The following is a 24,496-nucleotide window of genomic DNA, read 5'->3' on the forward strand; positions in this document are numbered from 1 at the left end:
ATTTAATACTTTGAATCAGTGATCCAGGATAGATATGCAGTTGGTGATGTCAGACCTAGAGATCTATATACCTAATTATGTTTAGAAGATAAGGCAGTATAAATAATTCTTTAGGTGCAGGTTTTATGTAAAGTGATAAATTACTTAGGGCCACAGAAACGTTAGTTAGGGCCACAGAATTGTTACTCAGGGACAGACACAGAATTGTTACTGAGGGCCACAGAACTGTTACTTAGGGCCACAGAAACATTAGTTAGGGCCACAGAATTGTTACTCAGGGACAGACACAGAATTGTTACTGAGGGCCACAGAATTGTTACTTAGGGCCACAGAAACGTTACTCAGGGACACAGAATTGTTACTGAGGGCCACAGAACTGTTACTTAGGGCCACAGAAACGTTAGTAAGGGCCACAGAATTGTTACTCAGGGACAGACACAGAATTGTTACTGAGGGCCACAGAATTGTTACTTAGGGCCACAGAAACGTTACTCAGGGACACAGAATTGTTACTGAGGGCCACAGAACCGTTACTTAGGGCCACAGAATTGTTACTCAGGGACAGACACAGAATTGTTACTCAGGGACACAGAATTGTTACTGAGGGCCACAGAACCGTTACTTAGGGCCACATAACCGTTACTTAGGGCCACATAATTGTTACTCAGGGACAGACACAGAATTGTTACTGAGGGACACAGAATTGTTACTGAGGGCCACAACCGTTACTTAGGGCCACAGAATTGTTACTCAGGGACACAGAATTGTTACTGAGGGCCACAGAACCGTTATTTAGGGCCACAGAATTGTTACTCAGGGACACAGAATTGTTACTGAGGGCCACAGAACCGTTACTTAGGGCCACAGAATTGTTACTCAGGGACAGACACAGAATTGTTACTCAGGGACACAGAATTGTTACTGAGGGCCACATAACCGTTACTTAGGGCCACATAATTGTTACTCAGGGACAGACACAGAATTGTTACTGAGGGACACAGAATTGTTACTGAGGGCCACAACCGTTACTTAGGGCCACAGAATTGTTACTCAGGGACACAGAATTGTTACTGAGGGCCACAGAACCGTTACTTAGGGCCACAGAATTGTTACTCAGGGACACAGAATTGTTACTGAGGGCCACAGAACCGTTACTTAGGGCCACAGAATTGTTACTCAGGGACAGACACAGAATTGTTACTGAGGGACACAGAATTGTTACTGAGGGCCACAGAAACGTTAATCAGGGACACAGAATTGTTACTGAGGGCCACAGAACCGTTACTTAGGGCCACATAAAAGTTAATCAGGGACACAGAATTGTTACTGAGGGCCACAGAACCGTTACTTAGGGCCACAGAATTGTTACTCAGGGACAGACACAGAATTGTTACTGAGGGACACAGAATTGTTACTGAGGGCCACAGAACCGTTACTTAGGGCCACAGAAACGTTAATCAGGGACACAGAATTGTTACTGAGGGCCACAGAACCGTTACTTAGGGTCACATAAATGTTAATCAGGGACACAGAATTGTTACTGAGGGCCACAGAACCGTTACTTAGGGCCACAGAATTGTTACTCACGGACAGACACAGAATTGTTTCTTGAGGGACACAGAATTGTTACTGAGGGCCACAGAACCGTTACTTAGGGCCACAGAAACGTTAATCAGGGACACAGAATTGTTACTGAGGGCCACAGAACCGTTACTTAGGGCCACGTAAACGTTAATCAGGGACAGACACAGAATTGTTACTCGGACAGACACAGAATTGTTACTGAGGGCCACAGAACCGTTACTTAGGGCCACAGAATTGTTACTCAGGGACACAGAATTGTTACTGAGGGCCACAGAACTGTTACTTAGGGCCACAGAATTGTTACTCAGGGACACAGAATTGTTACTGAGGGCCACAGAACTGTTACTTAGGGCCACAGAATTGTTACTCGGACAGACACAGAATTGTTACTCAGGGACACAGAATTGTTACTGAGGGCCACAGAACCGTTACTTAGGGCCACAGAATTGTTACTCAGGGACACAGAATTGTTACTGAGGGCCACAGAACTGTTACTTAGGGCCACAGAATTGTTACTGAGGGACACAGAATTGTTACTGAGGGCCACAGAACTGTTACTTAGGGCCACAGAATTGTTACTCGGACAGACACAGAATTGTTACTCAGGGACACAGAATTGTTACTGAGGGCCACAGAACCGTTACTTAGGGCCACAGAATTGTTACTCAGGGACACAGAATTGTTACTGAGGGCCACAGAACCGTTACTTAGGGCCACAGAATTGTTACTCAGGGACACAGAATTGTTACCGAGGGCCACAGAACTGTTACTTAGGGCCACAGAATTGTTACTCGGACAGACACAGAATTGTTACTCAGGGACACAGAATTGTTACTGAGGGCCACAGAATTGTTACTTAGGGCCACAGAATTGTTACTCAGGGCCACAGAATTGTTACTGAGGGCCACAGAACCGTTACTTAGGGCCACAGAATTGTTACTCAGGGACACAGAATTGTTACTGAGGGCCACAGAACTGTTACTTAGGGCCACAGAATTGTTACTCGGACAGACACAGAATTGTTACTCAGGGACACAGAATTGTTACTGAGGGCCACAGAACCGTTACTTAGGGCCACATAAACGTTAATCAGGGACACAGAATTGTTACTGAGGGCCACAGAACCGTTACTTAGGGCCACATAATTGTTACTCAGGGACAGACACAGAATTGTTACTGAGGGACACAGAATTGTTACTGAGGGCCACAGAACCGTTACTTAGGGCCACAGAATTGTTACTCAGGGACAGACACAGAATGTTACTCAGGGACACAGAATTGTTACTCAGGGACACAGAATCGTTGAATTAAAGAGTATGTCAGACAACATGCAGAGGAGTGGCAGAGGAGGCAATGTTTTAGGAGCGAGCAGACGTGGCAGCAGAGGAAGGGGTCGAGGCAGCACTATTCGCAGCCAGAGGCCAGTGCTCCCGGTGTCATCCAGCGGTCGTGTCTCCACCGACAACCCTGCCGTCGTCGATTGGTTGGCTCGGTCGTCTTCCTCTTCCCAGGTCACCTCTGACACCTACAGCCAACGGTCGGTGGGTACGTCAGACACAACCGTTAGTTGGCATGGCCCGGGACCAAGCCCACTGAAATCACGTGTCCTCTACCTGCCCCTGTCCTTTGGTGTTCCCTCACCAAGCGAAGTATCGCATGCTGTGGGCTCAGCCCCACTGTACAGTGAGGAAGAGCTAACAGAGGGCGGTCAGGAACGGGGGGAGACATCCGCCTTTTCAGCAGCCAGGCGAAGAAGTAGTGGCGAGGAGAGTGGCTCAGTAGCCGGTCTAGAGACAGGTCTGTCTCCTGACCCAGACGCAGCCGAGGGGGCTAGTAGTGAGGCGGAGACCCTACTTGATGATGAGGAGGTTGATCGCACTTGGCAGCCTCGTCGTCATCAGGCAATTTCTTCCGCATCATCAGGAGAAGAGGGTGGCAGCTTGGCAGCGAGCGAAACAGTCGGTGGGTTGCCCAGGAGGCAGCAGGGTCGCAGCAGTGTCAGTGGAGCCAAACGGCCACGGAGTAGAGCACCAGCTCCACTGCAGCCTACCACCACGGCCAGTAGTGGTGCCGGTGTGCATGGAGGAAGCAGCAGTCAGCCAGTGAGGAGTATCGGGGGCAAAGTTTCCTACTCGGCGGTGTGGCAATTTTTCGTCAAGCCGCCCGAGGAAGTAAACGTAGCCGTATGTCGACTATGTGGCCAGAAAGTCAAGCGTGGCCAGGGGGCCCATGTTGGGACTACAGCGTTGCGGCAGCATATGCAGCGTCGCCATTTGGTGGCCTGGGAAAACCGTGATAAAGATACGGCGGTTCGGCCCGCCCCAGCCCCCGCTCCATCACCCGCTCTGTTACTTGCTCCGTCACCCGACGTCAATCGCCCTCCATCAGCCAGTCAAGGCTCCAACACCTCTGCTGAGGGGAGTTGTCGCTCGTTGGCATCTTCCGCTCATTCAGATGCTCCTTCTCCTGCTACTCCTCTTCACGGATTCCGTCAGCAGTCTTTCTTGGAATCCGTTTCCAAGAGACAACAGTTTACGAGCACGCACCCGACGGTGCAAAAGCTGAACGTCCTCCTGTCCAAGTTGCTGGTGCTGCAGTCCCTCCCTTTCCAAGTGGTGGACTCAGCACCTTTCCGAGAAATGATGGCTTGTGCCGCGCCGCGGTGGAGAGTGCCAAGCCGTCATTTCTTCGCCAAAAAGGCAGTGCCAACCCTGCATTCACATGTAGAAGAGATGGTGGGCCAGTCTTTGAGCATGTTGGTCTCTGCCAAAATGCATGGCAGCGCCGACGTGTGGAGCTGTAACTACGGTCAGGGACAGTACATGTCATTTACGGCCCACTGGGTGAACGTGGTGCCGTCACAGCAGCACCAGCAACTTGGACAGGTTTTGCCTCCACGTTTGCACGTCCTTGGTCCACAAAAGATGTCCGCCTCTACCACCTCTTCTTCCGCCGTGTCCTCAGCCGCCACCCCCGTGCCAAGTCCCATTATCCGACCGGCATATCACATGTGCAGGGCGCAACGGTGTCACGCTGTTCTGCACCTGGTATGCCTTGGCGAACGTAGTCACACAGGGGAGGAACTTCTGAGTGTAATGAACAGAGAAATCGACAGATGGCTGTCTCCGCGCAAACTGAAAATCGGAACCATGTTGACCGACAACGGAAAGAACATGGTGTCTGCTCTGCGTCAAGGAAGGTTGTGCCATGCGCCATGCATGGCTCACGTGTTCAATCTGGTTGTCAAGCGGTTCCTAAAATCCACCATCCCACTGCAAGACATCCTTAAAATGTCACGTAAACTTTGCATGCATTTCAGCCATTCCTACACCGCAAAGCACACCCTCATTGAGCTGCAGCGGCAGAACGGAATTCCACATCATCGCCTGATCTGCGACGTTGCAACAAGGTGGAATTCAACCCTACACATGTTAGACCGCCTTTACGAGCAGCGAAAGGCCATCACCGATTTCCTGATGTTACAAGCGGATAAAGGTACTCCCCTGTGTAACTTCGATGTCAGCCATTGGCAGCTCATGCGTGACACCTGCCGCTTGCTCAGGCCCTTTGAGGAGGCCACGCTATTCGTGAGTCGGCAGGACTATGGGATGAACGACGTCATTCCTCTGTTGCACGTCCTTGAACAAATGCTGTTAACAATGGCTTGTCAGGGTGCGGTAGACGTGGCGCACAGATCTCAACGCCACATGACCCCTGTGGGGGCAGGACAGGAAGAAGAGGAGGAGGTAGAGGAGGACATTTGTGCTCAGGAATTATTGAGTGAAATGGGTGGTTTTTCCACTCAGCGGACAGGAGTGGAGGAGCAGGAGCTTCTGGTAGAGGAGGCTTGGGCCTACTTGGACAGCACCCTGCCAACCGAGGTAGACAATCCCCTTGACTACTGGGCAACGAAACTTGACCTTTGGCCCCAACTAGCTGAATTTGCCCTTGAAAGGCTGTCATGCCCGGCCAGTAGCGTGGCATCGGAGCGCGTGTTTAGTGCGGCAGGAGGTATTGTAACTCCGCGGAGGACACGACTGTCCACCCAAAGTGTGGAGAGACTGATGTTTGTGAAAATGAATCAGGCGTGGATTAGTCTGGATTTCAAACCACCAGTTCCTGACACAACTAACTAAATCCGCCATGAATCATGCCTCAAACATGTGCCACTTTCAGGTTTCCTCACACACTGCTGGTGTGTTCCATTTTTTGTCATAGGGTGCTGGCAGATTACGGGCCTCCCATAGCTGCTGCCAGGCCCCTAATCTGCCATAGGCCCCTATATACCGCCTCCTCATGCTGCTGCCAAGTCCAGAGTCTGTCATGGGTCCCTGTACGGCCTCCCATTGCTGCTGTCTCCATCGCCACACTCTGCCATGTGCCACTTTCAGGTCTCCTCACACACTGCTGGTGTGTTCAATTTTTTGACATAGGGTGCTGGCAGATTACGGGCCTCCCATAGCTGCTGCCAGGCCCCTAATCTGCCATAGGCCCCTATATACCGCCTCCTCATGCTGCTGCCAGGTCCAGAGTCTGTCATGGGTCCCTGTACGGCCTCCCATTGCTGCTGTCTCCATCGCCACACTCTGCCATGTGCCACTTTCAGGTCTCCTCACACACTGCTGGTGTGTTCAATTTTTTGACATAGGGTGCTGGCAGATTACGGGCCTCCCATAGCTGCTGCCAGGCCCCTAATCTGCCATAGGCCCCTATATACCGCCTCCTCATGCTGCTGCCAAGTCCTGAGTCTGTCATGGGTCCCTGTACGGCCTCCCATTGCTGCTGTCTCCATCGCCACACTCTGCCATGTGCCACTTTCAGGTCTCCTCACACTGCTGGTGTGTTGAATTTTTTGACATAGGGTGCTGGCAGATTACGGGCCTCCTATAGCTGCTGCCAGGCCCCTAATCTGCCATAGGCCCCTATATACCGCCTCCTCATGCTGCTGCCAGGTCCAGAGTCTGTCATGGGTCCCTGTACGGCCTCCCATTGCTGCTGTCTCCATCGCCACACTCTGCCATGTGCCACTTTCAGGTCTCCTCACACTGCTGGTGTGTTGAATTTTTTGACATAGGGTGCTGGCAGATTACGGGCCTCCTATAGCTGCTGCCAGGCCCCTAATCTGCCATAGGCCCCTATATACCGCCTCCTCATGCTGCTGCCAGGTCCACAGTGTCTCATGCCATGTGCCACTTTCAGGTCTCCTCACACTGCTGGTGTGTTCAATTTTTTGACATAGGGTGCTGGCAGATTACGGGCCTCCCATAGCTGCTGCCAGGCCCCTAATCTGCCATAGGCCCCTATATACCGCCTCCTCATGCTGCTGCCAAGTCCAGAGTCTGTCATGGGTCCCTGTACGGCCTCCCATTGCTGCTGTCTCCATCGCCACACTCTGCCATGTGCCACTTTCAGGTCTCCTCACACTGCTGGTGTGTTGAATTTTTTGACATAGGGTGCTGGCAGATTACGGGCCTCCTATAGCTGCTGCCAGGCCCCTAATCTGCCATAGGCCCCTATATACCGCCTCCTCATGCTGCTGCCAGGTCCAGAGTCTGTCATGGGTCCCTGTACGGCCTCCCATTGCTGCTGTCTCCATCGCCACACTCTGCCATGTGCCACTTTCAGGTCTCCTCACACTGCTGGTGTGTTGAATTTTTTGACATAGGGTGCTGGCAGATTACGGGCCTCCTATAGCTGCTGCCAGGCCCCTAATCTGCCATAGGCCCCTATATACCGCCTCCTCATGCTGCTGCCAGGTCCACAGTGTCTCATGCCATGTGCCACTTTCAGGTCTCCTCACACTGCTGGTGTGTTGAATTTTTTGACATAGGGTGCTGGCAGATTACGGGCCTCCCATAGCTGCTGCCAGGCCCCTAATCTTCCATGGGCCCCTATACCGCCTCCTCATGCTGCTGCCAAGTCCAGAGTCTCTCATGGGTCCCTGTACGGCCTCCCATTGCTGCTGTCTCCATCGCCACACTCTGCCATGTGCCACTTTCAGGTCTCCTCACACACTGCTGGTGTGTTGAATTTTTTGACATAGGGTGCTGGCAGATTACGGGCCTCCTATAGCTGCTGCCAGGCCCCTAATCTGCCATGGGCCCCTGTACCGCCTCCTCATGCTGCTGCCAGGTCCACAGTGTCTCATGCCATGTGCCACTTTCAGGTCTCCTCACACTGCTGGTGTGTTGAATTTTTTGACATAGGGTGCTGGCAGATTACGGGCCTCCCATAGCTGCTGCCAGGCCCCTAATCTGCCATGGGCCCCTATACCGCCTCCTCATGCTGCTGCCAAGTCCAGAGTCTCTCATGGGTCCCTGTACAGCCTCCCATTGCTGCTGTCTCCATCGCCACACTCTGCCATGTGCCACTTTCAGGTCTCCTCACACTGCTGGTGTGTTCAATTTTTTGTCATAGGGTGCTGGCAGATTACGGGCCTCCTATAGCTGCTGCCAGGCCCCTAATCTGCCATGGGCCCCTGTACCGCCTCCTCATGCTGCTGCCAGGTCCACAGTGTCTCATGCCATGTGCCACTTTCAGGTCTCCTCACACTGCTGGTGTGTTGAATTTTTTGACATAGGGTGCTGGCAGATTACGGGCCTCCCATAGCTGCTGCCAGGCCCCTAATCTGCCATAGGCCCCTATATACCGCCTCCTCATGCTGCTGCCAAGTCCAGTGTCTGTCATGGGTCCCTGTACGGCCTCCCATTGCTGCTGTCTCCATCGCCACACTCTGCCATGTGCCACTTTCAGGTCTCCTCACACTGCTGGTGTGTTGAATTTTTTGACATAGGGTGCTGGCAGATTACGGGCCTCCCATAGCTGCTGCCAGGCCCCTAATCTGCCATAGGCCCCTATATACCGCCTCCTCATGCTGCTGCCAGGTCCAGAGTCTGTCATGGGTCCCTGTACGGCCTCCCATTGCTGCTGTCTCCATCGCCACACTCTGCCATGTGCCACTTTCAGGTCTCCTCACACTGCTGGTGTGTTGAATTTTTTGACATAGGGTGCTGGCAGATTACGGGCCTCCTATAGCTGCTGCCAGGCCCCTAATCTGCCATGGGCCCCTATATACCGCCTCCTCATGCTGCTGCCAGGTCCAGAGTCTGTCATGGGTCCCTGTACGGCCTCCCATTGCTGCTGTCTCCATCGCCACACTCTGCCATGTGCCACTTTCAGGTCTCCTCACACACTGCTGGTGTGTTCAATTTTTTGACATAGGGTGCTGGCAGATTACGGGCCTCCCATAGCTGCTGCCAGGCCCCTAATCTGCCATGGGCCCCTGTACCGCCTCCTCATGCTGCTGCCAGGTCCACAGTGTCTCATGCCATGTGCCACTTTCAGGTCTCCTCACACTGCTGGTGTGTTCAATTTTTTGACATAGGGTGCTGGCAGATTACGGGCCTCCCATAGCTGCTGCCAGGCCCCTAATCTGCCATGGGCCCCTATACCGCCTCCTCATGCTGCTGCCAAGTCCAGAGTCTCTCATGGGTCCCTGTACGGCCTCCCATTGCTGCTGTCTCCATCGCCACACTCTGCCATGTGCCACTTTCAGGTCTCCTCACACACTGCTGGTGTGTTGAATTTTTTGACATAGGGTGCTGGCAGATTACGGGCCTCCCATAGCTGCTGCCAGGCCCCTAATCTGCCATAGGCCCCTATATACTGCCTCCTCATGCTGCTGCCAAGTCCAGAGTCTGTCATGGGTCCCTGTACGGCCTCCCATTGCTGCTGTCTCCATCGCCACACTCTGCCATGTGCCACTTTCAGGTCTCCTCACACTGCTGGTGTGTTGAATTTTTTGACATAGGGTGCTGGCAGATTACGGGCCTCCTATAGCTGCTGCCAGGCCCCTATATACCGCCTCCTCATACTGCTGCCAGGTCCAAAGTCTCTCATGGGTCCCTGTACGGCCTCCCATTGCTGCTGTCTCCATCGCCACACTCTGCCATGTGCCACTTTCAGGTCTCCTCACACACTGCTGGTGTGTTGAATTTTTTGACATAGGGTGCTGGCAGATTACGTGCCTCCCATTGCTGCTGCCAGGCCCGTAATCTGCCATGGGCCCCCGTACCGACTCCTCATGCTGTGACGTTGCAACAAGGTGGAATTCAACCCTACATATGTTAGACCGCCTTTACGAACAGCAAAAGGCCATCACAGATTTCCTGATGTTAAAAGCGGATAAAGGTACTCCCTGTGTAACTTAGATGTCAGCCATTGGCAGCTCATGAGTGACACCTGCGCTTGCTCAGGCCCTTTGAGGAGGCCACGCTATTCGTGAGTCGGCAGGACTGTGGGATGAACGACGTCATTCCTCTGTTGCACGTCCTGGAACAAATGCTGTTAACAATGGCTGGTCAGGGTGCGGTAGATGTGGCGCACAGATCTCAACGCCACATGACCCCTGTGGGGGCAGGACAGGAAGAAGAGGAGGAGGTAGAGGAGGACATTGGTGCTCAGGAATTATTGAGTGAAATGGGTGGTTTTTCCACTCAGCGGACAGGAGTGGAGGAGCAGGAGCATCTGGTAGAGGAGGAGGAAGAGGAGACAGAGGACCCAGACGCACCGTGGCAGTATGCTGTGGAGATGGAGGCAGGGAGTCCCTCGCATTCCTTGGCACAAATGGCCCATAGCATGCTCGCTTGCTTGCGTACCGACAGCCGAATAATAACCATCAGACAGAGGGATGACTTTTGGCTGTCCACCTTGTTGGACCCTCGCTACCGTTCAAAAATGGTGGCCTTTTTCACACCTGCTGAGAGGGAGGCCAAAATAACGTACTATAAAAACCACCTATGTAGTCAGCTGGTCTCTGCCTGTCTGCGCCAACGTCCATCCTCAGACACTGTGGGCCCTGTGCGCTCGCGTTCCGCTGCCATGGCAGCAGGGGAGGGGTGGGGTGGTAGGAGCAGTGGCAGCTCCACCAGCAGCAGCTGCCTCAGTCTGCAGTCGATGATGAGTAGCTTTCTTCACCAGCGCAGTGAGGAAACTACTAACCAGCCGCAGCAGCAGCAGCAGCAGCAGCATCAGGTGGACCTGGAGCAGGACCTCAAACAACAGGCTTAGGCCTACTTGGACAGCACCCTGCCAACCGAGGTAGACAATCCCCTTGACTACTGGGCAACGAAACTTGACCTTTGGCCCCAACTAGCTGAATTTGCCCTTGAAAGGCTGTCATGCCCGGCCAGTAGCATGGCATCGGAGCGCGTGTTTAGTGTGGCAGGAGGTATTGCAACTCCGCGGAGGACACGACTGTCCACCCAAAGTGTGGAGAGACTGACGTTTGTGAAAATGAATCAGGCGTGGATTAGTCTGGATTTCAAACCACCAGTTCCTGACACAACTGACTAAATCCGCCATGAATCATGCCCCAAACATGTGCCACTTTCAGGTCTCCTCACACTGCTGGTGTGTTCCATTTTTTGTCATAGGGTGCTGGCAGATTACGGGCCTCCCATAGCTGCTGCCAGGCCCCTAATCTGCCATGGGCCCCTATACCGCCTCCTCATGCTGCTGCCAAGTCCAGAGTCTCTCATGGGTCCCTGTACGGCCTCCCATTGCTGCTGTCTCCATCGCCACACTCTGCCATGTGCCACTTTCAGGTCTCCTCACACTGCTGGTGTGTTCCATTTTTTGTCATAGGGTGCTGGCAGATTACGGGCCTCCCATAGCTGCTGCCAGGCCCCTAATCTGCCATGGGCCCCTATACCGCCTCCTCATGCTGCTGCCAGGTTCAGAGTCTCTCATGGGTCCCTGTACGGCCTCCCATTGCTGCTGTCTCCATCGCCACACTCTGCCATGTGCCACTTTCAGGTCTCCTCACACTGCTGGTGGGTTCCATTTTTTGTCATAGGGTGCTGGCAGATTACGGACCTCCCATAGCTGCTGCCAGGCCCCTAATCTGCCATGGGCCCCCGTACCGACTCCTCATGCTGCTGCCAGGCCCGTAATCTGTCATGGGCCCCTGTTGTCGCTTGTTGGCATATTCCGCTCGTTCAGATGCTCCTTCTCCTGTTACTCCTCTTCACGGATTCCGTCAGCAGTCTTTCTTGGAATCCGTTTCCAAGAGACAACAGTTTGCGAGCACGCACCCGACGGTGCAGAAGCTGAACGTCCTCCTGTCCAAGTTGCTGCTGCCAGGCTCGTAATCTGTCATGCGCCCCTGTACCGCCTCCTCATGCTGCTGCCAGGTCCAGAGTGTGTCATGGGCCCCCGTACCGACTCCTCATGCTGCTGCCAGGCCCGGAATCTGTCATGGGCCCCTGTACCGCCTCCCCATGCTGCTGCCAGGTCCAGAGTGTGTCATGGGTCCCTGTACGGCCTCCCATTGCTGCTGCCAGGCCCGTAATCTGCCATGGGCCCCCGTATCGACTCCTCATGCTGCTGCCAGGCCCGTAATCTGTCATGGGCCCCTGTACCGCCTCCTCATGCTGCTGCCAGGTCCAGAGTGTGTCATGGGTCCCTGTACGGCCTCCCATTGCTGCTGTCTCTATCGCCACACTCTGCCATGTGCCACTTTCAGGTCTCCTCACACTGCTGGTGGTTTCCATTTTTGTCATAGGGTGCTGTATGGCCTCCCATTGCTGCTGCCTCCACCGCCACACTGTGGCTCCACACTCTGGTTTTGGCCCCGTGACTGCCCAAATGAGTGAAGTGTGCGGTGATTCTAAGATCGACGGCACTCATCTGCATGTCATACTGACTGACAGTATTATTTCTCTTCCCCAGCAGACTCCAAGGGCATTTAAATTAAAGGTACAGTGTTCTGCACTAATATTAAGTCTCTCTGAAGCCTAGAAACACCCTTTTTTAAGTTAAATTCACAGCGAATATATTCGACTCGAATCAAAATTTTTCCACGAATTCGCCGAATCAGTCGAATCGAATTTTTGAATACTTCGCTCATCTCTACTCATATTATATGGTTTTGGTAAATCTACAATAAAATTGTATAATATATGGGCAGCTTTATAGGCTGAGGTTGTCAGTCTATATGCCTTGTACCCAAGCTGCCAGATGCACCCCCTTGGTACTCAATGTGTGACCCTGTGGTTCCAGGAGTCTGAAGTGGGTGTCGATATCAGTGTTCTCTACTGGCCTCATATGACGTTTCCCCAGTTTCTGTAGCATATCAGTCTCCAACCACACCTATACCACGTTCATAGTCTCTCGCCATCATTTCTTCCAGTATGTCTGAAGTCTCCAACAGTCCTGTCTTGCAATGCATATACTAAACATTATGGTATTGATTTTTAAAGCATTTGCATAGCAATTCTCCCAGTGAAAGTGTATGTACGTTTGTTCTGTACATTAAACCCAAAAGAAAACATTTATTATGCTGCAGCTTACCGATCTTTAAATGTGGTGGCTGCATTTGTTTTCTTATTTAGGCTTTTTTGTTTTATTTTCACCTGGTGATGTGGCCAGTATGTCTGTTTTTCTACAGAACAAGTTATTCTGCGAATGTAGCAGTTTGAGAATTGAGACAATCCATTAACACTGGTAAGGGTGCTTAGAAGGATCAGCTTTTATTAATGTAAACCCTTTACACCAAAAACAACAAAACAAGTGTCAGCTGGAGCTTGGCTTCAGTTTGCTAGTGTATCTAAATCTGCTAGTACACATAACACTCCTCCCCCCCAGACTGACAATGCTTATGTCCAAAGGTGTCTCTGTTGATCCTCCATCCAGAGAGTAGGACACTCTAATTCAGAAAGTGTGTTACAGACCAGATCACCAGGTAAAAACAGCAGGGGAATAGGCCTAAAAATAAAACTTATGCAGCAATCACATCTAAGGATGGGTAAGCTGCAATCTATAAAATTTTTGGTGTTGGGTTTAATATCACCTTAACCACTTGCTACCCTATAGTAGAAATACGGCTACAGGGTGGCATGGGTGCGCAAAATCACGTGTATATATATATGCGTGATTTTGCAGTTCCGAGTAGAGGGTGCCACCATTTGCGGCCTCGGTTGTCAATCTCCGGGTCCCGGCCCGTGATTCTCCGCCGGCACCTGGCAATCGCCGAGTATCACAGACAGGGAGAGACCTGTGTATAAACAACACAGATCTCTCCCCTGTCAGCTCCTGCACACTACTTTGTATGGCTCTGCATAGCAGAGCCATACAAAGCAGTGTGCTTACAGTGCAAAGCGCACACACAGCCCACAGTAAAACAGCACACAGTTAACCCTTTGATCACCCACATGTTAACCCCTGCCTGCCCAGTGCCATTAGTATAGTGTCAGTGCTTTTTAATAGCACTAATCACTGTATTGGTGTCACTAGGGATGTCAGTAACACCAAGTAATCTCCTCCCAATGTCAGAATGCCTGCCGCAGTCCCGCAGTCCTGCTGTAAGTCACCGATCGCTGCCATTACTAGTAATAAAATAAACAATTACAGTATATATACCGCCATTTGTAAATGCTATAACTTTCATGTAAACCAATTAATTTACACGCATTGTGATTTTTTTTTTTTTTAGCAAAGACGTAGCAGAATACATTTTGGCCTAAATTTATGAAGAAATTAGATCTTAAATTTTTTTTTACTGGACATGTTTAACCTCCCTGGCAGTCTAACTAATCAATATGTTTGAATGTCAAAGCGGTACATTGTTTTGCATGGAAATTTGTTGTTTTATATTGTAGGCATGTAATTCTTAGGAATCACTCCCTTAAATCTGTCCAAACAAGAATCTAGTAAACATCCCGGGCATGATAAAGTTTGAAACATGAAATCCTAATTTATAAAAAAAATAATAATATAATAATAATAAATTTAATTCAATAATGTAATCAAGCCAAAAACACTGAAATTTTAAATATAGCACCAAGTTCTCACATCACTGAGCTCAGTCGCAGAATTGTTTTCAGTGTCTGATGACGAATTTCCCCACGAATCATTATCACTCAATTCTGCAAGTGATTCTAATTCACTATCGCTGTTCTCTAGCTGGTCTAAAACCGTTTTTGACATAAAGGGATGCTTTTTGGATGCCATTGACGTTCTCAAGTTTCCAGGCAGAAAGAACGGTAACAGTAAAGGCAGGGCACAGGACAAAGCACTCAGGACAAAAGTTAGGTGAAATGGTTTGATATAGTAATGTAATACTAACAGATTACAATGTATTGTCTGTATGTCATGCTTTTACTTTTTTGAATCTCCCGCTGGTTCCGCCCCCCTGCGACACTCACAGGGAAGAGAACCCGGAAGTCGGATGCCGGCATCTGCCAGAGGACATGGTCGGAGGACACGGTGGGAAGACATCGGGGGATCACAGAACAAGGTAAGGATCGAGGGATCGCAGGACAAGGATTACAGTGTAATCCCGAGTGTGGCTCGGCCTTACCGCTTTTGGTACTGTAAATTAACCCCGAGCCAAACTCTAGATTACCACTAGGAAGGTTAATAGCAAAAAGTTAAAAATATAGTTTTTTTTTCAAAATTGTCTATATTTTTTTGTTTATAGCACAAAAAATTAAAAACACAGAGGCGATCAAATACCACTGGAAGAAAGCTCTAGTTGTGGAAAAAAAAGGACGCAAATTTAATTTGGGTGCAGCGTTGCATGACGTAATCGTCAGTTAGTAACTCAGCGCCGTATCGCAAAAAATGTCCTGGTCAGGAAGGGGGGGGGGGGGTAAATCCTCTGAAGGGCAAGTGGTAAAGTATACCCAAAGGCATTTTTTTTTTGTTTTGGATAGAGTGGAGAATGATTGGAACAGCCATTAGGTTTATTGTCATCTGTGTCCCCATTATGGAGATTCTCTCTCTATTTGTCCTGTTTGTGGTTATCACTCAGAGTGGAGGGAAATCCTGAATTTTGGGTTGTCACCATAACAGCAATTGAGGTGAAATCTTCTAATAGGGACATTAGGTTTGGTGACCCTGGTGACTAGCAGGGATTTCCTCACTTTGGAAGGATTTCCTCTCACTCAATCTCCCCAATGGAGCAGAGATGACAGAAACAAAATTGACAGGGATTATATTCCTTACTCTATCCAAAATTAAAAAAACAAGTCTTCCCTTTTTCTCTCCTTTAATAGAAATTGTCATCCAAACTAAACAAAAAAACCAAAAAAAAATCAGTTTAATCATGAAGTAGTTTCCATGTTGGAGCCATTTCCTTTCCTGAAGCTGACCTCAGGCAGGCTGCTTGGCTCCAACTTTTTAGCATTTTACATTATGAGCTCACTTTATAGCTTTACAAGTGCCAGCACTAAGTACATGAAATGCAGAAAGCGCTTACCTGCCATGACTTCATACAACGTTGCTTTGTAGTCCACATATTCATATTCATCAAATTTCTGTGGCCCCCAGCACATAGCCCTGCAGTCAACATCTGCTCGGAAATAGCCTTTCAAAGCATCCTCAAAGTGCTTGATGGCCTGTTCATATTGTTCCTTATCATAGAGCTTCTCACCTGTATGATAATCTTCCTAAACAGACAGAATTAAGGCTTTGTTAAACAATCATTATGCAATGGCAGAGCTGTATTACTTCAACAATTCCAGGTATACAATATCCCTGCAGATAATTTATTTCTGTCTGGAGTAACAATTTCCCCTATGTATGTGACCTGATATGTGTGGTTGTTTTATTTTCCACTTTGGTGTCCAGAAATGATTTAAAAAGGAAATGTAATCTCCATCTGGTAAACTGGTCACAGAAAATGTGTTTTCAGGCAGTGAGGGTATTTTATTGTCAGAGGTAGCAGAGTCAGCTAAAATCTCGAATGTCATTAGCTATTACTGCTGGCTCAGTCTGATACAATATTATGTGTATGTGTGGTAGCTACTGAGTAATACATCTTTAAACGTGCTAATGCTAGATGAGATATATAGTGCTTTGCAGTTAAATAAACATTGGTAAGCTCGAAAAGGTACATTTACATCAGATATCCCAGCAAACCTTCTATGCACATTGACAAGATAGTGTCACATAGATGTAGAAGGATTTGGAACAAGCATATATAGAAGATTCTATTCATGTTATTTTTAATATACACTACATACATTGTAAAGGATGCAGAAAAAACTGAATACAATGCTATGCTTGCTACTGGTTTTATTATGGTACCTTTTAACAAAATGGTTTAATATTTTGCAGGGCAACTGCCTGCAGCCTTTCTATCATTGCTTAATACCTTGACGCCGGTGCCTCCCGGCCCTTTAAGGGGCTTGTGGAGCCGGGAGACGTGGAAGGGTTTAGGGTCATGTGACGGTCATGATTGACTGTCACAGTGGTCACATGATTGGAAAGGTCCCGATTGCAAGTAGTGATCAGGACCTTTACATGAGGCACCGGAAAATGAGCTGGGAGTACTCAGGGCACGCGCAAATACCAAAAGTAAACAAAGTGCACAAAAGTAAACAAGGTATGCAAATATCAAGGCCCAGTCGCTGAAAGCCCACATATTTAAGTACTGTCGGCGTCAACAGGTTAACCCCAGCAGCCCTTTAAGTAGGCTTTAATACCCAGGAGGTGAATCGCCTTCTGTATTATGTGACCGCTGTGATTGGCTCCTGAAGCGACCACATACTCAGGAGCCCATCCCGCTGGCTTCTGATCAAAAGCTGTGAAAGAGAGCTGTCAGTGACAGCTCGGTCAGTGTGCTAGAAGCACACAGTGAGTGCAGGCAAAAGTGAAAGCCCACTTTTCTTTCTGCAGCCCATATATTACACAGTCAACAAGAGGTTAATTAAAGTGTCACATATGCTTAGTTTTTCTGAACCTGACACTGCATTTTGAGTTTCAGATTTTTTAGAGGTCACTTGAAGTCTGACAGTTGCTGCTGAAAGTGCATGAAATACAAAAAACAAATCCTCATAGATGCTGCTTTAACAGACATGGCATAACTGTAATTTGTAGCAATAATGCAAAACAGTTTCAGGATGACAATAAAACATGCACACACTGGAGAATATTGAAATCTACACAAATACAGACTCTTCACAGCAATGCCTCCTATACAGTCTTACACCCCAGTCGCCCTGGGTGTGACTTGGCATGCGAATTGCATGCCATGTGGCTTGCAATTCGTATGCCAAGTCACACCCTATTGTCCGCAATTACAGTTGTTAAATTGGTGCGGTTCCAACTTGGTTGGAGCCGCACCGATTTCTAAAGCAGTACATGTACTACTTTTCATGGGATTTGCATAGACATCTGTGTCAGATGTCTTGCAAATCTCACCTTACCGGCATATCCCTAAACTTTGAAATCGTGCAACTTCACTGTAAGTCACACGATTTCAAAGTTGGGCTTGATGTGACTGGGGTGTAATGTAGACATGTTACCCTGATTAATGAGGGAGTCCGATAAGGGGTTACTGCCGGACCCCCTGTTATGGGGTCCAGGCAGAACAGGGGGCCTGGGCTGCTGACAAGCAGATGAAAGAGGAACCTAGACAGGAGGGGTGGCAGGGAAACATTGACTGAAATCGATCCCCTGTAGTTCCCCCCTGCAGTAGTTGAAAGCCAGCTTGTAGGCAGGTGCAGTCTGTACACTCCACTGTACGAGGCACTTAAGCATCAATACAGAAAGGGAAGGAAGTTGGGAGGAACTTAGTTCATCTATGATTTCCTATGGTCACCTCGGAGCAGCTGTCTAATAGAATGCTGGCCCTCTCATGACTTCCGCAGGGTAAGGGCAGAGCTTATTTAAGCCTCCAGCCCCCTGATTTGGTGCGCATTTGCAAAGTGACTAGAGTAGGGACAGGTTCTCCATCTGTCAGGGAGAGTGCTTGGTGCTATGGAAAGGTCTGGAGAAGTTGGGAAAGCACGGGAACTACATCTACCTTCTCGGAGAAACTTCTCTATTGGGTTGGAACGGCCAGGCTGCACTTTCACCCCTCTCTGCAGACACTGTCAGTATTGCTTAAGCCACAGAATCTCGGCTGTGAGTTTTGTAAGTGGCACCGGATGGCTGTGCTCATCCGCCAGGACGGGTTTTACCCAGTTTAAACATTTTCAATATATTCAGTTCACTGCACTTCACCTCTCTGTGTGTTCTGACGCACACCACACTGCACCCTGCACAAGCTTCTCCTTCTCTCCCCCAGCTTTCAGTTGCAGCAGGGGGAAACTACAAGGGATTGGTACTAGTAAATGCCATCCGTGCCACCCATTATGTCCAAGTTGCCCTTCCTTCAGCTGCCTGGGCCCCTCGTGCGCTCCCTTGGGCCCCTATCCCCTGCAGCGCTGCCAGCTTCCTTTCCTCTCTTTATTGCCAGCTGCTGCAGGCACATTTCAGGATAAAGTGCAGGGGAAAAGACCAGTAAATCTGTAATGTGCCCCTTTATTTTCTGAACGGACACAGTGAGTGATCAGTACCAATCATTCACTATGTTCATTCATAACTTAAGCATAAAAAAACTGTTTGTTATGCTTCAGTTTGTGAATGAACAATGAGACTGTGCAGAGCTCTTCCTGTTCATTCTGTGCAGCTAATGCTGCAGAAATAGTGATAGGTAATTATGCCGATAACAGTATGTAAAAAAAAAATGTTAAAAGAAAAGAAAAAAATCTAAAAAAAAAAAATCATCAGTCAGCATGCCTGACCACCGCCACACCAATCATATGATAATGCTGTATTGCACTGGTGACAGTATGTAAAAAAACTCGCAGTACCTCTTACTAAATACCTCTAACTGTCTACTTTCCAAAAGGGGATCATTTCCCCCAAATGATCCCCTTTTGGAAAGTAGACAGTTAGAGGTATTTAGTACTGCGAGTTTTTTTACATACTGTCACCAGTGCAATACAGCATTATCATATGATTGGTGTGGCGGTGGTCAGGCATGGTCAGGCATTTGTACTGTCCTGGCTTTTTAGGGTCTCAAGAATTGAGATAGGCCGTCAGTATATCAGGAATGATAAATTTTCAAATATATATACCATAGTTTGTGGACGCTATAATTTTCACACAAACCAATTAATATATACTTTTGGGAATTTTTTAACCAAAGAGTCATTTTTGGTCTTTTTTTGATATAGCAAAAAATTAAAAACCCAGTGGTGATCAAATAAAACCAAAAGAAAGCTCTATTTATGTGAAAAAAAGTAAAATAAATTTAATTTGGGAACAATGTTGCATAACTGGGCAATTGCCAGTTAAAGTTGCACAGTACTGAATAGCAAAAAAAACGCTGTGAGCATGAAGGGGGTAAAATCTTTCTGAGGGCAAGTGGTTAAGTAAGTACAGTACAATTCCAATTATTTAGAAAATTAAAATTCAGATTTTTTTGGGGGTCTCTTTTGACCAAAAACAGCTTCCCTTTTTATTGTAAAACAGGAAGGAGAAACTAAAAGTAGGATACCATGCCTGCAAGTGTAGCAGTTCATTTTAAAGTAAATCTAAAGCCAAACATTTTTTTTAATAGGTAGGGAAGGGTTAAATCCCATCTGTTTTTTTTCATGGGTGTACCATTAGAAAGTTGTCTATTGAATTCCTGTTCTGTAGGCATAACCAATAATAGGAGGAACACCTTCAAAGTAAGCAAACAACTTGTCACCACTACAAGTTCCCATTGGAAGACTGCCCATACATTCTTGTCCAGTGACAACTCAAAGTTCTGGACTTTTCCTCACTGGGGACTAGTGACAATGGCTCCTAAGACAAATAGGGAGGATGAATGTCCACAGAAGGACACATAGAGCAGTTAGATCCCTTGCCCATTTTACACAACAACAAAATTGGCTTGAGATGAATTTTATTTTCTTTGAATCACACCCCAGGAAGCATGGGCAAATTACCTCTTCCTTTATTTCTGAGCCTCTCTCAGACATGTAACAAACATGTAGCAGAAAAACAGTGAAATGCCTTCAAGGTGGTAATTGTGCTAAAACTCACAAACACAAACCACATTTAACAAAATACACAAACACTGAGGAAATGAATCAATTTAATCACAAATGCTAAAATAAAAAGGCATGGCAAATACAGTCGCTTGAATTGAAACTGAATGCGAGTCTGAATGACCAGTGGGAAAAACTTTATAATGAGAAGCATGTGTGCTGCGGTTTCTGTTCAATTACGTCAATGTAGTTAAATGCCAGCGCACAAAATATTAGATAATGTAAGAGAAAAATGCTACAAATTATACATGGACTACCTGGACTAGCAAATTCAAAGATGTATAGATCAGCCAGGAATACTTACAATATAGGCATGACTCTCTCTGTCAATCAGTGGGCTGTCAGACTTGGTTTGGTAAGTTTTTAAATTCTGTTGAACTTCCATATGCTCCGGATTGGCCATAAAGAAGGTATGAGCAGCTTGAGCAGCTTCATCCAGCTGATTCAACTACAAAACAGAGAAAAACATCCATTCATTCATATGCTTTGTCTCTTTTACTGAAGTTACTAATTAATAGCATATAAAGCTACAGTTGATCTAGTAAAGAAGAGTTGAGATTGTCCTCCAAAATGATTTCTAAGTCCAAGTTAAAAAAAGGCCACACCAAATACTCATCTTTTAGAACATTTGTGTTTTTGACGTTGGATGTAGAAGATACTTGTAAGTTTCAATTCCATTTACTACTCAGCCCTGCACAGCAAAACATTGGTGTCCTATGAAATAATTTATGAATGTTGGCATTTGGCATGTTCTAAAATATTAACATTGATATACTCTTATGAAACAGCTAAATTTCAGCACAAATTTATCTTAGGTATACTTTTACTTGTGTCTGTGATAATTAGCTAAAACTACAGTCTACTGGAAGATGAGTGCAATTCATTATGAAGGCTTTTCCCAAGAACTTGATTAGGACATATTTAAATATATTTATAAACAGGAGGTTGAATCCAAGCACAGATTCAATATGAGAAAAATTTAGTGAATGACCTTGCCTAAAGCTCAGGTCAGGGTCTAAAACATGAAGTTAAGACTGTGTGTGCATCCATGACTATTTGCTAATGAGCAATGTCCAGCCTTGGCTTTTGGTGCCCAGAGTCCTACTTAAAGCTCAGCACAACTAAGGAGGGTTGCAGAGTGGTTGTCAGCTCCTGTCTGACCTGTTTTGCCTTTTGATTCTGCTTTATTCTGATCTCCTGTTGCTGACCTTGGCTTATGTCTCAATTTTGTTCTCTGTCTGCTGTATTAGTAATCTTGTTGCTCATCTGACAATGACCCTGGTCTGGCTTTTGACCCTGCTTCTGCCTTCTGATTTGGTCCTTCTACTACCTGGTTGTTGCTGCTTCTGTCTCGTCTTGACTAAGGATTTGTTTCCTGCACCTGGGCTCTTGTGCTCTTCCTTTGTGCCAGCATGCAGTCTGTCGCCAGGCTAACTACTGCACCAGGCCCTACTACAGGCACCCATGCCAATTCATAATCTGCTATATCCTGTCATCAGTTCAGGGCGTATTGGGCAGGAGATGTACTGGAAGCCCTCTCATCAGCTTGGCCTCTACCATTTACATGGCATTCAATCTCATTTCCCCAGCAGAATAAGTTACATTTAATGGCAATAGGTGTACAGGTCAAATACTGGTTTATAAAAATAGTTATTTTCATAAAAATGTACAGATATAAAAAGAAATCAAGATAAAGTAATAATAGTTATAACATAAACAACTACCAAGTAGGTTTTCTACCAAAAAACTGGAAATCCAGATGTTGGAAGAATAGAGACAAATTCATGATCCACTGAATTCACAGACAAATCCTTCCAGTAATTACTGTATGCTCTGTAACTAAGTCAAGAACCCTGACAGGTGGATCACAGCCAAAAAGCTTTGAATGGTCAGCAAATCAATCATTTTGTAATTATTAAATATGCCCTGTGTTGGGTCTACAGTGGCCGAATTTCAGCTTGCTAAAATAGAGCCCACATTCCTAAATCATTGGTTGTTTTGTATAGCAAAATGTATACTTAAAACAGATGTGCAAACTGTGTTGTTTAGATACAGATTTTCCGCTTGAGGTCAATAATCAAATGCAGAAAAGTAAAATGATGATAGTTTAGCCAACTATTCAAGAAGGTAAAAAAGCACATGGGATAAGTTAATAAATTATACGCTATGCCAAATTAGACAACTTCTTTTAATCAGCGTTCAACAAGCTCTTCTGTGCTTTGTTCCCAAGGGACTTTAAGTATAAGGATGAAAGTTTTTTTTCCAGAACTTTATAAGTTGAAATGTTAGATTTGTTCAGGGAGTTTCAAGCTTCCTGGAGTGACATCATGACCACACAATGATTTTCCTGTTCGGAGTGACGTCGCTGACTGAGAGCAGGCTTTCCCCTTGAGCTCTGCATTCCAAAGCAGTGAGCTCTGTTGTATTACACTTCATTCCACTCTGAATGTGGCTATTACATCTGATTTTTGAACATTCTAAAGGATCCCTTCAGGGCTTTACAATCCTCATACCTTCACAGAAAGACGTCCTTCACTATACCAAAAACATTACTGCAGTCTTTATTGTAGAGATTTTGCAGATCACCTGTGTTTAATCCAGAAAATTTGTTCTTAGTGGTGAAATAATAAAATGGTCTTGTTGGAATAACTATAATGTTTGACATAGTATCAATAACAAAACTAGCAGTCTTCATTATTGTGCCCAGACATAAGTAAGATGTTGAGGCTTGTTTGTTATTTAAATGCACTCCGCCTCCAAGAAACGGAATCTGACTTAAATTCCAGCACACCTGTGCATATCAGACATCATAAATCTAGGTGTTTGGACATAACTCATCATTTTACCACCACAAATGCCATTGCTAGAAGCCATCTTCTACATCAGTGCGAAGATCTCATCATGGAAATTTTGTTGTGCGATGGACTGATATTTCACAGGTACAGCTGTTTTGCAGTGCATTCAAGGTAACCCATGTCTAGCAAGAAGATGAATCAGTCACTCCAGAAATCTGAAATGTGTAACTCATATCCCTCATAAGGTCTCATGCACAATGGTCATTTATCTCCAATACATGAGGCTCTGCCATTTGGGTGGTGGTAGAAGGGTTAAGGGCACCATCTAGCTCAGCTGCTGGCAACCTGTAAAAGTCTATGAGAGGCTGATACCTGCTGCAAATAGATGGTGGTCTAAGAAATAGGACTCCACACTGAAATGTGTTGCCAAACCCCCTTTTAAGTGCAACATCATTGCAGGTCACATGGCCACAGGTTGCGTCATTGAAGTCCACAGTGGCTGCTTCCTTTGTCTGTTCAACCTATTCAAGCTGGTTCTTCTTGGTTCCTGCATCCTAGTGCTTCTTCCTATGTTATCTGTCCTCCAGAGGAGCTCTCATCAACATTGTACACTAGTGCTGTCACCTACTGGGACAACAGAGTTCACCACCTGCTGCTACCTTTTCATTACTGAAGTCTTCTATTTGACTATATGTGAGTGCATTTCCACCTATTTTATATAATGTGTTAATAAAATGCTACACTGAGAGTGGTGCGTTCTCTTTTTGTTTGTGCTTTTTTGTTACCTATCAGGGACATCCCCTGCTGGATACCCTGCAGATTATTTTATATGCCGTGTCCACCTGGTCTTATATCAATGCATTACTTTACTTTTCATCCGTGTGTTGTCACGCATGCTACACTAAGACAGTGGCACTCTCTTTCCCTTTGTTTTCTTCTTTATTTTATATGGTGATTGATGAAAAGTACAAATACTTGTATACAAGTACAATACAAGCACAAATACTTGTATTTGTACTTGATGGCCTCAGTGAGCTGACGATGTGCATGTTTCCTAGTGGGACTGTGTGTGTGTGTGGGGGGGGGGGGGGCATTTCTTTTACTCAGGTGTCAGATTACACCCAGCTTTAAGCAGTTTGTGATGTCAGATCTCTGCCCAAAGCCTCTTGGAAGCTGAGAAATACCATCTGATCTGTATATCTTAGAGGGCTCTGGAGGGGACAGAGCTGCATATAAATAAGTATGAAC

General features: G+C 47.0%; 1 protein-coding gene across 2 annotated transcripts in view; it reads right to left on the reverse strand.

The window, feature by feature from the left end:
• Positions 1 to 24,496, reverse strand: part of P3H2 (prolyl 3-hydroxylase 2) — a 270,488-nt gene that overhangs the window by 71,880 nt on the left and 174,112 nt on the right. For both annotated transcript variants that reach the window (XM_089680153.1, XM_089680152.1), the window contains exons 2-3: positions 20,758 to 20,901; positions 15,845 to 16,034 (exon numbers count right to left, since the gene is read on the reverse strand). In XM_089680153.1, the coding sequence (XP_089536279.1) occupies positions 15,845 to 16,034; positions 20,758 to 20,901 (334 nt within the window). The remainder of the gene's footprint in view (positions 1 to 15,844; positions 16,035 to 20,757; positions 20,902 to 24,496) is intronic.

Source organism: Staurois parvus, unplaced genomic scaffold (assembly GCF_062004578.1).
Source record: "Staurois parvus isolate SC_StPar_1 unplaced genomic scaffold, SC_StPar_1.0 ptg000235l, whole genome shotgun sequence".
Taxonomy (NCBI): Eukaryota; Metazoa; Chordata; class Amphibia; order Anura; family Ranidae; genus Staurois; species Staurois parvus.